At 48.9% G+C, this 15,746-nt stretch overlaps 1 protein-coding gene across 5 annotated transcripts in view; it reads left to right on the top strand.

Moving 5' to 3' along the window:
- The window catches only part of LOC144673132 (E3 ubiquitin ligase RNF157-like), an 80,089-nt gene that overhangs the window by 36,734 nt on the left and 27,609 nt on the right, over window positions 1–15,746 (top strand). For all 5 annotated transcript variants that reach the window (XM_078535122.1, XM_078535118.1, XM_078535120.1 and 2 more), the window contains exons 8-14: window positions 1,313–1,360; window positions 1,559–1,630; window positions 2,668–2,827; window positions 4,722–4,834; window positions 6,965–7,203; window positions 7,411–7,516; window positions 13,530–13,641. In XM_078535122.1, coding sequence (XP_078391248.1) covers window positions 1,313–1,360; window positions 1,559–1,630; window positions 2,668–2,827; window positions 4,722–4,834; window positions 6,965–7,203; window positions 7,411–7,516; window positions 13,530–13,641 — 850 coding nt within the window. The remainder of the gene's footprint in view (window positions 1–1,312; window positions 1,361–1,558; window positions 1,631–2,667; window positions 2,828–4,721; window positions 4,835–6,964; window positions 7,204–7,410; window positions 7,517–13,529; window positions 13,642–15,746) is intronic.

Genomic DNA, 15,746 nt, shown 5'->3' with positions numbered 1-15,746 from the left:
CTACCCTCTGTAAACTTGAGCTCATCCGAAACTCTGCTGGCATATCTTAACTCAGAGCAAGTCCCATTCCCCTATCACCCCTGTGCTTGCTGATCTGGGTCAAGCAACATGTTGATTTTAAAGTTCTTATCCTTGCTGTCAAACCTGCCCATGGTCTTGCCCCTCCCTAACTCAGCAATCCCTCCAGTCACACAGGCCCTCGCGATATCTGCGCTCCTCTGAATCTGGCCTTTTGTGCATCCCTGATTTTAATTGCCCCTCCATTGATGGGGATACCTTGAGTTGCCCAGCCCCAAGCTCTGGACTTCCCTGCCTACACCTCACGGCCTCTCTACCTCAAGTTTTTTTCCTTTAAAACATGCCTTAAATCCTACTTCTTTGACCAAACATTTGGTCATCTGACCTAATATTTCCTTATGTGCCTTGGTGTCATGCTTTGTTTTTAATGGCCCTGCGAAACACCTTGGAACATTTCATCAGCAGTAGCAGCAGTGTATGTACCATCTACAAGATGCACTGTAGAAATTCATAAAGGCTCCTTCGACAGCACCTTCCAAACACATGATCACTACCATCCAGAAGGACAGTGGCAGCAGACACATGGGAACATCACCACCTGGAAGTTCCCCTCCAAGCCACACACCTTCCTGACTTGGAAATATATCGCCCGTTCCTTCACTGTCGCTGGGTCAAAATCCTGGAACTCCCTCCCTAACAGCACTGTGGGTGTACCTACACCACATGGACTGCAGCGGCTCAAGAAGGCAGCTCACCACCACCTTCTCAAGGGCAACTAGGGATGGGCAATAAATGCTGGCCTAGCCAGCGAAGCCCACATCCCGTGAATGAAAGAAAAAACTTTCATTACATTAAAACGCAATATAAGTATAAGTAGTTGGTGATTGGTGAGTTATGTCGGTGAGTTATATCAGTGATTGATAAGTTATATCGGTGATTGGTGTGTTATGTTGGTGAGTGATATCGGTGATTGATGAGTTATGTTGGTGAGTGATATCAGTGATTGGTGAGTTATGTCGGTGAGTTATATCGTGATTGGTGAGTAATGTCGATGAGTTATGTCAGTGATTGATAGGTTATATCGGTGATTGGTGAGCTATGTCGGTGAGTGATATTGGTGATTGATATTGTTGATTGGTGAGTTATATTGGTGATTGGTAAGCTATATCGGTGATTGGGTGATTGGTGAGCTATGTCGGTGAGTGATATTGGTGATTGGTAAGTTAGGTCCGTGAGTTATATTGGTGATTGGTGATTGATGTCAGTGACCGCTCTATTCTTTTCTCATTTACAGAATGTAGACGGTAACTGCTCAGTGAAACCTCTCAAACAGAAACAGGTGGTGAGTCACCCCTCACCTCTCATCTTTCACCCCTCACCTTTCACCCCTCACCTCACATCTTTCACCCCTCACCTCTCATCTTTCACCCCTCACCTCACATCTTTCACCCCTCACCTCTCATCTTTCCCTTGTACTCAGGACGAACCCTCACCTTTCACATCCTATTTTTATTCATTATCAGATTTCTCTCTCTCCCAGGTTGATGGTGTCAGTTACCTGCTGCAGGAAATCTATGGAATTGAGAATAAATATAACTGTGAGCAATCGAAGGTAGGAGATTATACAAACTGAAAACCTTCACATTTATAGAAAAGGCCTTCAGCAGGAGCCGGGGGTGTGGGGGGATTAGTTACCCCTTGCAACCTGAATTCCTCTATCTGCCCTCTCCCTTCCCCACCCCCTCCCCTTCCCCAGCCCCTCACCCTTCTCCACTCCTCACCCTCGCTTTCCCCTTCCCCTCCTCCTCATCTTCCTCTCCCCCTCACCTTTCCCCCCCTTCCTGATCCCCTCACTCTCCCCTCCCCTTTCCCCACTCCTTCACTCTCCCCTCCCCCAAACCCTCACCTTCTCCACCCCCTCCCCCTTCTCCACCCCCTCCCCCTTTTCCACCCCCACCCCCTCCTCCATCCCTCCCCCTTCTCCACCTTCTCCACCCCCACCCCCTCCTCCATCCCTCCCCCTCCTCCCCCTTCTCCATCCCTCCCCCTTCTCCACCCCTCCTCCATCCCTCCCCGTTCCATCCCTCCCCCTCCTCCATCCCTCCCCCTTCTCCATCCCTCCCCCTTCTCCACCCCTCCTCCATCCCTCCCCCTTCTCCACCCCTCCTCCATCCCTCCCTTCTCCATCCCTCCCCCTCCTCCATCCCTCCCCCTTCTCCATCCCTCCCCCTTCTCCATCCCTCCCCCTTCTCCACCCCCTCCCCCTTCTCCATCCCTCCCCCTTCTCTATCCCTCCCCCTTCTCCACTCCCTCACCTTCCCCTCCCCCTCCCCTCACTCTCCCATCCCCCTTCTCCACCCCTCACTCTCCTCTCCCCTTCCCCACACGCTTCCCTCCAACATCCCCTCCCCTCATCCTTCCCTCCCTCCCTCTCCCCTTTCCCCTCGCCCTCTCATCATCCTTCCCTCCCCCTCCTCTAACCTACCCCCCTTCACTTCCCCTTCCTCCTGCTCTTTTCTTTCCCTCTCCCCTCCCCTTCATCACCCCCTTTCCTCCCCCTGCCCCTCTCTCTTCCCTCACCCTTTCCCCCACCGACCCCTCTCCCAGTCCATGTCTCCACCTTCTCACTGTCCTTTTCTGCTTGTGCAGGGGGCTGATGATCAGCACAGTGATAACAGCGCTGAATGTGTCGTGTGTCTCTCTGATGTCCGGGATACTCTCATCCTACCATGTCGACACCTGTGTCTGTGCAATGCCTGTGCAGACACCCTGCGATACCAGGCCAACAACTGCCCAATCTGCCGTCTACGTAAGATTAACCAGTGTGTCCCCCTCGGTAACCAGCGTGTTCCCCTCGGTAACCAGTGTGTTCTCCTCAGTAACCAGTGTGTCCCCCTCGGTAACCGGTGTGTTCCCCCTCGGTAACCATTGTGTTCCCCCTCGGTAACCAGTGTGTCCCCCTCGGTAACCATTGTGTTCCCCCTCGGTAACCAGTGTGTTCCCCCTCGGTAACCAGTGTGTCCCCCTCGGTAACCGGTGTGTTCCCCCTCGGTAACCATTGTGTTCCCCCTCGGTAACCAGTGTGTCCCCCTCGGTAACCATTGTGTTCCCCCTCGGTAACCAGTGTGTTCCCCCTCGGTAACCAGTGTGTCCCCCTCGGTAACCGGTGTGTTCCCCCTCGGTAACCAGTGTGTCCCCCTCGGTAACCATTGTGTTCCCTCTCGGTAACCAGTGTGTTCCCCCTCGGTAACCAGTGTGTCCCCCTCGGTAACCAGTGTGTTCCCCCTCGGTAACTAGTGTGTTCCCCCTCGGTAACCAGTGTGTTCCCCCTCAGTAACCAGTGTCTTCCCCCTCGGTAATCAATGTATTCTCCTCGGTAACCAGCGTGACCCCCTCAGCCCTCAGTAACCAGCGTGTTCCCCTTGGTAACCAGTATGTTCACGTCAGTAACCAGTGTGTTCCCCTCGGTAACCAGTGTGTTCACGTCAGTAACCAGCGTGTCCCCCTCAGCCCTCAGTAACCAGCGTGTTCCCCTCGGTAACCAGCGTGTTCCCCTCTATAACCAGTGTGTTCACATCAGTAACCAGTGTGTTCCCCTCAGTAACCAGTGTGTTCCCCTCAGTAACCAGTGTGTTCCCCTCAGTAACCAGTATGTTCCCCTCAGTAACCAGTATGTTCCCCTCAGTAACCAGTGTGTTCACATCAGTAACCAGTGTGTTCCCCTCGGTAACCAGTATGTTCCCCTCAGTAACCAGTATATTCCCCTCAGTAACCAGTATATTCCCCTCAGTAACCAGTGTGTTCCCCTCAGTAACCAGTATGTTCCCCTCAGTAACCAGTGTGTTCCCCTCAGTAACGAGTATGTTCCCCTCAGTAACCAGTGTGTTCCCCTCAGTAACCAGTGTGTTCCCCTCAGTAACCAGTGTGTTCCCCTCAGTAACCAGTGTGTTCTCCTCTGTAACCAGTGTGTTCACGTCAGTAACCAGTGTGTTCTCCCTCGGTAACCAGTGTGTTCCCCCTCGGTAACCAGTGTGTTCCCCCTCGGTAACCAGTGTGTTCCCCTCAGTAACCAGTGTGTTCCCCTCAGTAACCAGTGTGTTCACGTCAGTAACCAGTGTGTTCACGTCAGTAACCAGTGTGTTCTCCCTCGGTAACCAGTGTGTTCCCCCTCGGTAACCAGTGTGTTCCCCCTCGGTAACCAGTGTGTTCCCCTCGGTAACCAGTGTGTTCCCCTCGGTAACCAGTGTGTTCCCCCTCGGTAACCAGTGTGTTCCCCCTCGGTAACCAGTGTGTTCCCCCTCGGTAACCAGTGTGTTCCCCCTCGGTAACCAGTGTGTTCCCCCTCGGTAACCAGTGTGTTCCCCCTCGGTAACCACTGTGTTCCCCCTCGGTAACCACTGTGTTCCCCTCGGTAACCAGCGTGTTCACGTCAGTAACCAGCGTGTTCACGTCAGTAACCAGCGTGTCCCCCTGTGTAACCAGCGTGTCCCCCTGTGTAACCAGCGTGTTCCTCTTAGTAATCCAGGTGTCCCTCCTCATTCCCTCCCAGTTGAAGGGAGTCCCTGGGGTAGTGTTCTCTGGGGCAGTGGATGTTGATGTAAAGGTGAGGTGGGAGTGGAAAGAACCTCGAGCTGGGGTTTCAAGGGCCCAGCAAGGGGTACCATTCACCGACTCCTTTCTCTCTCTCTCTTTCTCACACACAGCGTTCCGCGCTCTCCTGCAGATTCGAGCCATGAGGAAGAAAGTGGACCCTCTGACCCCGAGTGGCTACAACCCAATGATCGCATCACAGATTTCTGAGCCTGATGATCATTCGGTGGGTTGTGGTTATGGCAGCACAGAGGGACAGGTGTACAGATCCACCAGCTTGAACCAAGCCTGGGGTGGCAGGAGTTGAGGACGTGTGCTGGTGGGGAGTGGGTTTGGAGGAGGTTCCTGACCATGAGGCAACCTGCTGCTCGAGGGAATGGACTGATATTTGTCATTATGGGGGACTGAAATGAAACCAAATCATACAGAATATAGTAGCAGTAGAATTGGTGACAATTAAAAAGACCCATGTTACCTGCAATCAGAACCTTGCAGCTGGTGGTGAAGTCTGGGTACAGGTGGGTTTGACACAGAGAAGAACAGGACATTCTGATCAATGAGAATCAGTACCCCTCAGCCCACTGAAACCAGTCTCTACTACCGCCAGCAAGCTAGGGGTCAATGTCATTTTGCCTCTTGGGTTAAAATTATTAACTGGCTTGGTTTGGTGTGGTTTGGATCGGGTTCGGATGTTTTGGGTTGAGTCGCGTTGGGTTGGATCGGGTCGGGCCTGGTTGGGGAGGGTTGGGCCAGGTTGGGTTGGGTTGGGCTGGGTTGGGCCGGGTTGGTTTGGGTTGGGTTGGGCCGGGCCGGGTTGGTTTGGGTTGGGCCGGACCGGGTTGGGTTGGGCTGGGCCGGGTTGGGTTGGGCCGGGTTGGTTTGGGTTGGGTTGGGCCGGGTTGGTTTGGGTTGGGTTGGGTTTGGGTTGGGCCGGGCCGGACTGGGCCACGTTGGGTTGGGCCAGGTTGGGTTGGGTTGAGCCGGGTTGGGTTGGTTTGGGTTCGGCTGGGTTGGGTTGGGTTGGGCTGGGCCGGGTTGGGTTGGTTTGGGTAGGGTTGGGTTAGTTTGGATTGGACTGGGTTGGGTTGGGCTGGGTTGGGTTGGGTTGGGTTGGGCCGGGCCGGGTTGGGTTGGGCCGGGTTGGGTTGGGTTGGGCCGGATTGGTTTGGGTTGGACCGCGTTGGTTTGGGTTGGGCCGGGCCGGGTTGGGTTAGACCGGGTTGGGTTGGGCCGGGTTGGGTTGGGCCGGGCCGGGTTGGGCCGGGCCGGGTTGGGTTGGGTTGGGCCGTGTTGGGTTGGGCCAGGCCGGGTTGGGTTGGACCGGGTTGGGTTGGGCCGGACCGGGTTGGGTTGGACCGGGCCGGGTCGGGGTTTGATTCAATTTAGTTTGGTTGTTCTGATCAAGGGCCATCACTGACCTGAAATGTTGGGCAGAATTTGCTGGAGCAGGCAAGATGGTGGGTAAGGTCTGAGAAACACACGGGGGTCCATCTGTCTGTCTTCTGGCAACAGAAAAACTGTCCCGCATTTAGTTCGAGGTGGGTAGGGGTGAATGCGGGAAATCCAACTGCTTGTGGTGGGAAGGTAATGAGGCTTGTTAATGAGCCACTTGAAATCAATTATCCCTGAGCCTAACTGGATTTAATACAGGCTCAGGATTTACTGGGACTCACGTGGGTCTCCCATGCCTCCAGAGAGCCCCCCCAGCAAACTCTGCCTGGTTTGCCGATGGCCCACCAAGGGGTATCTTGTTCAAAGGCACACAGTGCTCAATTGAGGGACCCAGCAGTGGGAAGGATGAGACCCACTGAAAGCTCCCACCCTCCATTGCATCGGAAACCCCTCCCCCCACTTGCTAGGGTGTCCCCCATCCTGATCCGCTTAATTCTCTCCAGGGATCCAGCTATGATCGCTGGTGAAAACCCCAGTGTGTTACTGGCATTGGCCTCCATTCCCTCTGATTGGCCAGTCGCTTTCGGGGGAGGGATTTCTGCCCCCACTGGGGTCTTGATTGAGTGGAAGGCCTGATGCTGTCCAGCTAAGTGCCTGATTACCTTATAATTGCATCCTACCTCCCATGGAAAAGCAACAAGGAGCCCCTCCCCAATTCTCCAACCCGTGGGTAGCACCTCTGTCACTGCAACTAAATTCCACCCGTTAACTCTGGGCAGAATCCTCCGGCCCAGCCGCCATTGGCAGGGCTGGAAAATCCCAGCCTCTCTCTCTCTCTCCACAGCTGCTACCTGACCTGCTGAGCCATTCCAGTATTTTCTGCGTTTTATTTCAGATTTCCAACATCTGCAGGATTTTGCTGTCGGTTTGGTAACTGATTGTAAATCTATTCTCCTTTCTCTAGTCCTCTGACCACATCCCCTTGGGATATGAGGCTGTCTCATTGCTGGAGGCCCTGAATGGCCCCCTTGTTCCTTCACCGTCAGCCCCTCCCATTCACCTGATTAGAGATGGCCATACACCCAGTCCTCTGTCTTCTTTTGGGCCTGATGGACGGACTCTTTCTGTGCGCACCTTGTCTCCGCTGGACAGAGCATGTGACAGTGCCAACCCAGGCTTCAAGCTGAAGAAAAGCACTTCCAAGTAAGTAAAACCTTCACTCCCAACATAAAAGTATGAGTATTCTCTCTGTCTTTCTCTCTTTTTCTTTCTCTCTTTCTCCCTCTATCTGTCTTTCTCTGTCTCTTGTGCTGCCTCTATCTCCTTTTCTCTCTCTCTCTCTCTCTCTCTCTCACTTTTTCTTTCTCTGTCTCTGTCTCTCTGCTGACAGGATTCACTCTTTCTCTCAAGGTCGCTCTCACAGAACTCCTCCATTCTTCACGAGGAAGACGAAGAGAAATCCTTCAGCGATGGGGAGCTAGTGTCCCCCAGAAAACCAAACAATCAGGAACTTGAGGTACTGTCCCTAAACACTTGGCTCAGTTTTATTTGCTTACATACAGTAAAATAAACACAGGCCCCTCTAAGCCCCATGATAAACACAGGCCCTTCTAAACCCCATGATAAACACAGGCCCCTCTAAGCCCCATGATAAACACAGGCCCTTCTAAACCCCATGATAAACACAGGCCCTTCTAAACCCCGTGATAAACACAGGCCCCTCTAAACCCCGTGATAAACACAGGCCCCTCTAAACCCCATGATAAACACAGGCCTCTCTAAACCCCATGATAAACACAGGCCCCCCCTAAACCTGAAGATAAATACAGGAAACTTTAAACTCCAAAATCAACACAAGCCCCACAAGATAAAGCATTCCAAATATACCCCAAGATAGCGTAGGGCTCTCTAAACCCCAAAGTAAACACAGGTTCCGCAATAATCCAAGTTAATCACTGGCCCCTCCAAATCCAAAGATAAGCGCAGACACCTCAAAATCTTACGGTAAACGAGGCCCCTCTAAACCCCAGGATTAACGCAGGCCACACTGATCAAAAAATAAACACAGCGGAACTGACCCTGAGTTAAACACAGGCCCCTCTAAACCCCAATATAAACAGATTCCCTTGTGATGATATGTGTATATTTTTATATTTGTGTTTATGTATCTATTCTGTGTAGGTACGGGTAAGTTGTGTCTGTATGTGGCCAGGGTTAGTCAAAGGCAAGGCTGTTGGAGACAGATTGTCTGTAGAACACAAACATAAGAATTAGGAGCAGGAGTAGGCCATTCGGCCCCTCAAGCCTGCTTTGCCATTCAATAAGATTATGGCTGATCTGCCCCAGGCCTCAACTCCTCTTTCGTGCCAATTCCTCATAGCCCTCAACTCTCCAATATTTCAAAAATCTATCTACCCCCTCTTTAAATGCTTTCAGTGATCTAGCCTCCACAACTCTCTGGGTTAGAGAATTACAGACATTCACCACCCACTGAGATAAGAAATTCCTTCGCATCTCAGTTTTAAATGAGTGTCCCCTTATTCTGTAACTATGTTCCCTAGTTTGAGATACCCCTACTAGGGGAAACATCTTCTCAACATCTACCCTGTCAAGCCCCCTCAGAATCTTGTACGTTTCAATAAGATCACCCCTCATTCTTCTAATCTCTAATGAATAAAGGCCTAACCTGTTTAACTGTTCTCGATAAGTCAACACCTTCACCCCAGGAATTAGCTTAGTGAATCTGTTTTGAACTGCCTCCAATGCCAGTATATCCTTTCTTAAATACAGGGACCAAAACGATACACAGTACTCCAGGTGTGGCCTCACCATCACCCTGTACAGTTGTAACAAGACTTCCCTATTTTTAAACTCCAACCCCCTAGCAATACAGGCCAAAATTCCATTTGCCTTCTGAATCACTTGCTGCACCTGCATGCTAACTTTTTGTGTTTCATGCACAAGAACACCCAGATCCCTCTGTGTAGGAAGGAGTTATCTTGTATTTTGTAATGAGGTCATACAGTGGGTTTTAACCTATAAGTAAAGAGTAGATTTGAAATTTGCATCTGATGTTAAGTGTTGAAATTGATGTGTAACTATTGCATTTCAAAGGAGTTTCAACGGTAGAAAGAACATTTGCATTTTACAGGAGATTCAGTGAGTAAACAGGAGCATTTAAAAATGTTATTGACTCAAAAATAGTGGGGAAATTGGAACATGAAAGGTTTCAATATTTGGGAAACTGAGTTTTCAAAGAGATATTTGAAGACAGTGGAGGGCTAAGATGAAAGGGGTGAAAAGGGTATTTATGACAACAGGATTTCAGCTGCAGGGAGTTGCTGTGGGGAATTCCCACTGAAGGCCAACGTGTGTGGAATTTGCTGGAAAAGCCGGCAAAGTCTTTGAATTGAAGAAAAGCAACTCAAGTTTTGGGCCAGGAGAATATTTGTCCTGAGAAACAAATTGTTCCAAATCTCCCTTTGGAAAACCCACATCAGTGTGGAGTTGTTCTGGGAAATTGTGGATCGTACCTTCTGTTTAAAGTGAAAGCAATTTTTCTAGGTTTGGGTAATATTTCCTGCAATTTATGGTTAAGTTAGATAAGAATCTATAAGGGCTGTTTCGAAAAAGGTATTTTTATTGCATACCTAAAAGTATTTTGGGGTTTTGTAAGATTTTTCTAACCGTGTATCTTTTATCTTGTGTGTTTAAGCTTTCCCTTTCCTATCTTTGAATAAACATTTTAATTCTTCAAATTATAAAAAAGTTATCACTCGAGTTCTGTGCTTTTGTGTTCAGTGGCTTTCCCTCTTCGTTCCTACAATACTAGAATAAGATCACGATCCGATGAGATAGATTTCAACCTGAGTTCTGGCTTGTTCAGCTTTAACTTCAGCTGCAGTCATAACACCCCTCTAAACCCCATGATAAACACAGGCCCCTCTAAACCCCATGATAAACACAGGCCCCTCTAAACCCCATGATAAACACAGGCCCCTCTAAACCCCATGATAAACACAGGCCCCTCTAAACCCCATGATAAACACAGGCCCCTCTAAACCCCATGATAAACACAGGCCCCTCTAAACCCCATGATAAACACAGGCCTCTCTAAACCCCGTGATAAACACAGGCCCCTCTAAACCCCATGATAAACACAGGCCTCTCTAAACCCCATGATAAACACAGGCCTCTCTAAACCCCATGATAAACACAGGCCCCTCTAAACCCCATGATAAACACAGGCCTCTCTAAACCCCGTGATAAACACAGGCCCCTCTAAACCCCATGATAAACACAGGCCCCTCTAAACCCCATGATAAACACAGGCACCTCTAAACCCCATGATAAACATAGGCCTCTCTAAACCCCATGATAAACACAGGCCCCTTTAAACCCCATGATAAACACAGGCCCGTCTAAACCCCATGATAACACAGGCCCCTCTAAACCCCATGATAAACACAGGCCCCTCTAAACCCCATGATAAACACAGGCCCCTCTAAACACCATGATAAACACAGGCCTCTCTAAACCCCATGATAAAACAGGCCCCTCTAAACCCCATGATAAACACAGGCCCCTCTAAACCCCATGATAAACACAGGCCTCTCTAAACGCCGTGATAAACACAGGCCCCTCTAAACTACATGATAAACACAGGCCCCTCTAAACCCCATGATAAACACAGGGCTCTCAAAACCCCATGATAAACACAGGCCTCTCTAAACCCCATGATAAACATAGGCCTCTCTAAACCCCATGATAAACACAGGCCCCTCTAAACGCCAAGATAAACACAGGCCCCTCTAAACCACATGATAAACACAGGCCCCTTTAAACCCCATGATAAACACAGGCCCCTCTAAACCACATGATAAACACAGGCCCCTCTAAACCACATGATAAACACAGGCCCCTTTAAACACCATGATAAACACAGGGCCCTCTAAACCACATGATAAACACAGGCACCTCTCAACCCGCAGATACACGCAGACAACACTGAGCTCAAGATAAGTGCTGGCCTCTTTAATCCCCAAGATAAACACAGGTTCCTTTAAACCCCATGATAAACACAGGCCTCTCTAAACCCCATGATAAACACAGGCCCCTCTAAACCCCATGATAAACACAGGCCTCTCTAAACCCCGTGATAAACACAGGCCCCTCTAAACCCCATGATAAACACAAGCCCCTCTAAACCCCATGATAAACACAGGCACGTCTAAACCCCATGATAAACATAGGCCTCTCTAAACCCCATGATAAACACAGGCCCCTTTAAACCCCATGATAAACACAGGCCTCTCTAAACCCCATGATAAAACAGGCCCCTCTAAACCCCATGATAAAACAGGCCCCTCTAAACCCCATGATAAACACAGGGCTCTCAAAACCCCATGATAAACACAGGCCCCTCTAAACCCCATGATAAACACAGGCCTCTCTAAACCCCATGACAAACACAGGCCCCTTTAAACCCCATGATAAACAAAGGCCCCTCTAAACCCCATGATAAACACAGGCCTCTCTAAACCCCATGATAAACACAGGCTTCTCTAAACCCCATGATAAACACAGGCCTCTCTAAACCCCATGATAAACACAGGCCTCTCTAACTCCCATGATAAACACAGGCCCCTCTAAACCCCATGATAAACACAGGCCTCTCTAACTCCCATGATAAACACAGGCCCCTCTAAACCCCATGATAAACACAAGCCCCTCTAAACCCCATGATAAACACAGGCCTCTCTAACTCCCATGATAAACACAGGCTTCTCTAACCCCTGTGATAAACACAGGCCCTTCTAAACCCCATAATAAACACAGGCCCCACGAAACTCCATGACAAACGCAGGCCCCTCTAAACCCCATGATAAACGCAGGCCTCTCTAAACCACGTGATAAACACAGGCCCCTCTCAACCCGCAGATAAACGCAGACAACACTGACCCCAAGATAAGTTCTGGCCTCTTTAAACCCCATGATAAACACAGGTTCCTTTAAACCCCATGGTAAACACAGGCCTCTCTAAACCCCATGATAAACACAGGCCTCTCTAAACCCCATGATAAACATAGGCCTCTCTAAACCCCATGATAAACGCAGGCCTCTCTAAACCACGTGATAAACACAGGCCCCTCTCAACCCACAGATGAACGCAGACAACACTGACCCCAAGATAAGTTCTGGCCTCTTTAAACCCCATGATAAACACAGGTTCCTTTAAACCCCATGGTAAACACAGGCCTCTCTAAACCCCATGATAAACACAGGCCTCTCTAAACCCCATGATAAACATAGGCCTCTCTAAACCCCATGATAAACACAGGCCCCTCTAAACGCCAAGATAAACACAGGCCCCTCTAAACCACATGATAAACACAGGCCCCTTTAAACCCCATGATAAACACAGGCCCCTCTAAACCACATGATAAACACAGGGCCCTCTAAACCACATGATAAACACAGGCACCTCTCAACCCGCAGATAAACGCAGACAACACTGAGCTCAAGATAAGTGCTGGCCTCTTTAATCCCCAAGATAAACACAGGTTCCTTTAAACCCCATGATAAACACAGGCCTCTCTAAACCCCATGATAAACACAGGCCTCTCTAAACCCCATGATAAACACAGGCCCCTCTAAATGCCAAGATAAACACAGGCCCCTCTAAACCACATGATAAACACAGGCCCCTTTAAACCCCATGATAAACACAGGCCCCTCTAAACCACATGATAAACACAGGCCCCTTTAAACCCCATGATAAACACAGGCCCCTCTAAACCACATGATAAACACAGGCCCCTCTCAACCCACAGATAAACGCAGACAACACTGACCTCAAGATAAGTGCTGGCCTCTTTAAACCCCCAAGATAAACACAGGTTCCTTTAAACCCCATGATAAATACAGGCCTCTCTAAACCCCATGATAAACACAGGCCTCTCTAAACCCCATGATAAACATAGGCCTCTTTAAACCCCATGATAAACACAGGGCCCTCTAAACCACATGATAAACACAGGCACCTCTCAACCCGCAGATACACGCAGACAACACTGAGCTCAAGATAAGTGCTGGCCTCTTTAATCCCCATGATAAACATAGGCCTCTCTAAACCCCATGATAAACACAGGCCCCTCTAATCCCCATGATAGACACAGGCCCCTTTAAACCCCATGATAAACACAGGCCCCTCTAAACCCCATGATAAACACAAGCCCCTCTAAACCCCATGATAAACACAGGCCTCTCTAAACCTCATGATAAATGCAGGCCCTTCTAAATCCCGAGATAAAGACAGGCACCTCAAAACCCCACAATAAACAGACGCTACACTGACCTCAAGATAAACGGAGCCCATACCAAACCCTAAGATAAACACAGGCCACAATGACTCCAAATGACTTTGTGTTTAGTATTGAGTTTAGCAGTGGATTTAAATTTGTGTTTGTCTGTATGTTCAAGCCTGGATCTTTGATGCACTGTCCTTGATTTGATCTCTTTTTCCTCAGGATTCTGGTGTAACTCCTGAGAGCGAGAACCTGACACTGTCATCTTCTGGAGCTGTCGACCAGTCCTCGTGTACAGGAACCCCGCTTTCCTCCACCATCACATCACCTGAAGGTAATCCACAGAAACTCTGAGCTGATTCTGTTCCTCGAAAATTTCACATTTGGATCATGGGAATTGCACTGTATCATGAACCGTGTTGAACACTAGAAATAGGAGCAGGAGTCGACCATTTGGCCCGTCAAACCTGCTCCACCACCCAATACAATCATGGCTGATCTTGAGCTTCAGCTCCATTGTCCCGCCTGCTCCCCATGTCGCTTAATTCCCTGAGAGACCAAAAACTTGTCTATCCCAGTCTTAAATATATTCAACATTGGAGCAACCACAACACTCTGGGATAGAGAATTCCAAAGATTCACAACCCTTTGAGTTAAGTAATTTCTCCTCCCCTCAGCCCTAAATGATCAGCCCCTTATCCTGAGACTGGGCCCCTGTGTTTTAGATTCGCCGACCAGCAGGAACAATCTCCCAGCATCCACCCTATCAATGAGATCACCTCATTCTTCTAAACTCCAGAGAAAATAGACCCAATTTGCTCAGCCTCTCATCATAGGACAACACCCTCATCCCAGGGACCGATCCAGTGAACCTGCTCCAATGGAAGTATATCTTTTCTTAAATGTGGAGACCAAAACTGCACACAGTATTCCAGATGTGGCCTCACCAAAACCCTGTACATCTCGAGCAAGACTTCTTTATTCCTGTACTCCAATCCCCTTGCAATAAAGGCCAACATGCCATTTACCTTTCTAATTACTTTCTGTACCCATATGTTAACTTTTTGCATTCCTTGTATGAGCTAACCCAAGTCTCTTTGAACATCAACGCTTAGAAATTTCTCACCTTTTAAAAAAATATTCAGCTCTTCGATTCTTTCAACCAAAGTGAATGACCTTCCACTCCCCCACATTACACTCCATCTGCCATCTCGTTGCCCACTCACTTAACCTGTCTATATCTCTTTGCTGCCTCTCTGTGTCCTCCCCACAGCTTGCCTTTCCACCCAGCTTGGTATCATGAAGCAAACTTAGATACATTACTCTCTGTCTCTTCATCTAAGTCATTAATATAGATTGTAAATAGCTGAGGCCCCAGCACTGATACTTGTGGCACTCCACTATTCACTACCTGTCAACTTGGAAAAGCCACGTTTATATCCACTCTCTGCTTCCTATCTGTTAACCAATCTTCCATCCATGCTAATGTATTACCCCCAACTCTACACCTATGAATCTTTTGTTTGACACCTTATTGAATGCATTTTGGAAATTCAGATATACTACATCTACTGGTTCCCCTTTATCTACTTTACTGGTTACATCCTCAAAAAACTCCAATAAATTTGTGAAGCGGGATTTCCCTTTAGTTGGCGGGATCTTCCAGTCCTGCCCACAGGCGGGATTTACCAGTGCTGCCAAAGTCAATGGACATTTGGCTGGCTTGCCGCATTTTTGGGCTTTACCCACCACAGCAAGGCCAGAAAATCCTAGCCAGTAAAACATAAGAACATAAGAAATAGGAACAGGAGTTGACCATTCGGCCCCTCGAGCCTGCTCCGCCATTGAATAAGATCATGGCTGATCTTCTTGTGTTTCGATTTCCACGTTCCCATCTAACCCCGATAACCTTTGATTCCCTTGCCTAACAAGAATCTATCTACCTCTGCCTCAAAAATATTCAATGACCCCTCCTCCACCGCCTTCTGAGGCAGAGAGTTCCAGAGTCACACAACCCTCTGAGAGAAAAAAAATCTTCTTATCTCTGTCCTAAAAGGGCGACCCCTAATTTTAAAACAGTGCCCCCTAGTTCTGGACTCACCTACAAGAGGAAACATCCTTTCGCCGTCCACCTTGTCAAGGCCTTTCAGGATCTTGTATGCTTCAATCAAATCACCCCTCACTCTTCTAAACTCCAGTGGAAACAAGCCCAGTCTGTCCAACCTTTCCTCATAAGATATCCCACTCATTCCAGATATCAAACTAGTAAACCTCCTTTAAACTACCTCCAATGCATTTACATCCATCCTTAATATTAAATAAGGAGACTAAAACTGCACACTTTATCCATCTGTAACGTCCTCATGTCCTCTTCATGACATACTTTCCTATCTTTGTGTCATTTACAAATTGAGCAACCATGTCTTCACTCCCCTCATC

This window comes from Cetorhinus maximus, unplaced genomic scaffold (assembly GCF_964194155.1).
Source record: "Cetorhinus maximus unplaced genomic scaffold, sCetMax3.hap1.1 HAP1_SCAFFOLD_298, whole genome shotgun sequence".
In the NCBI taxonomy this organism is placed as follows: Eukaryota; Metazoa; Chordata; class Chondrichthyes; order Lamniformes; family Cetorhinidae; genus Cetorhinus; species Cetorhinus maximus.
This window is presented reverse-complemented; position numbering and strand designations above follow the sequence as displayed.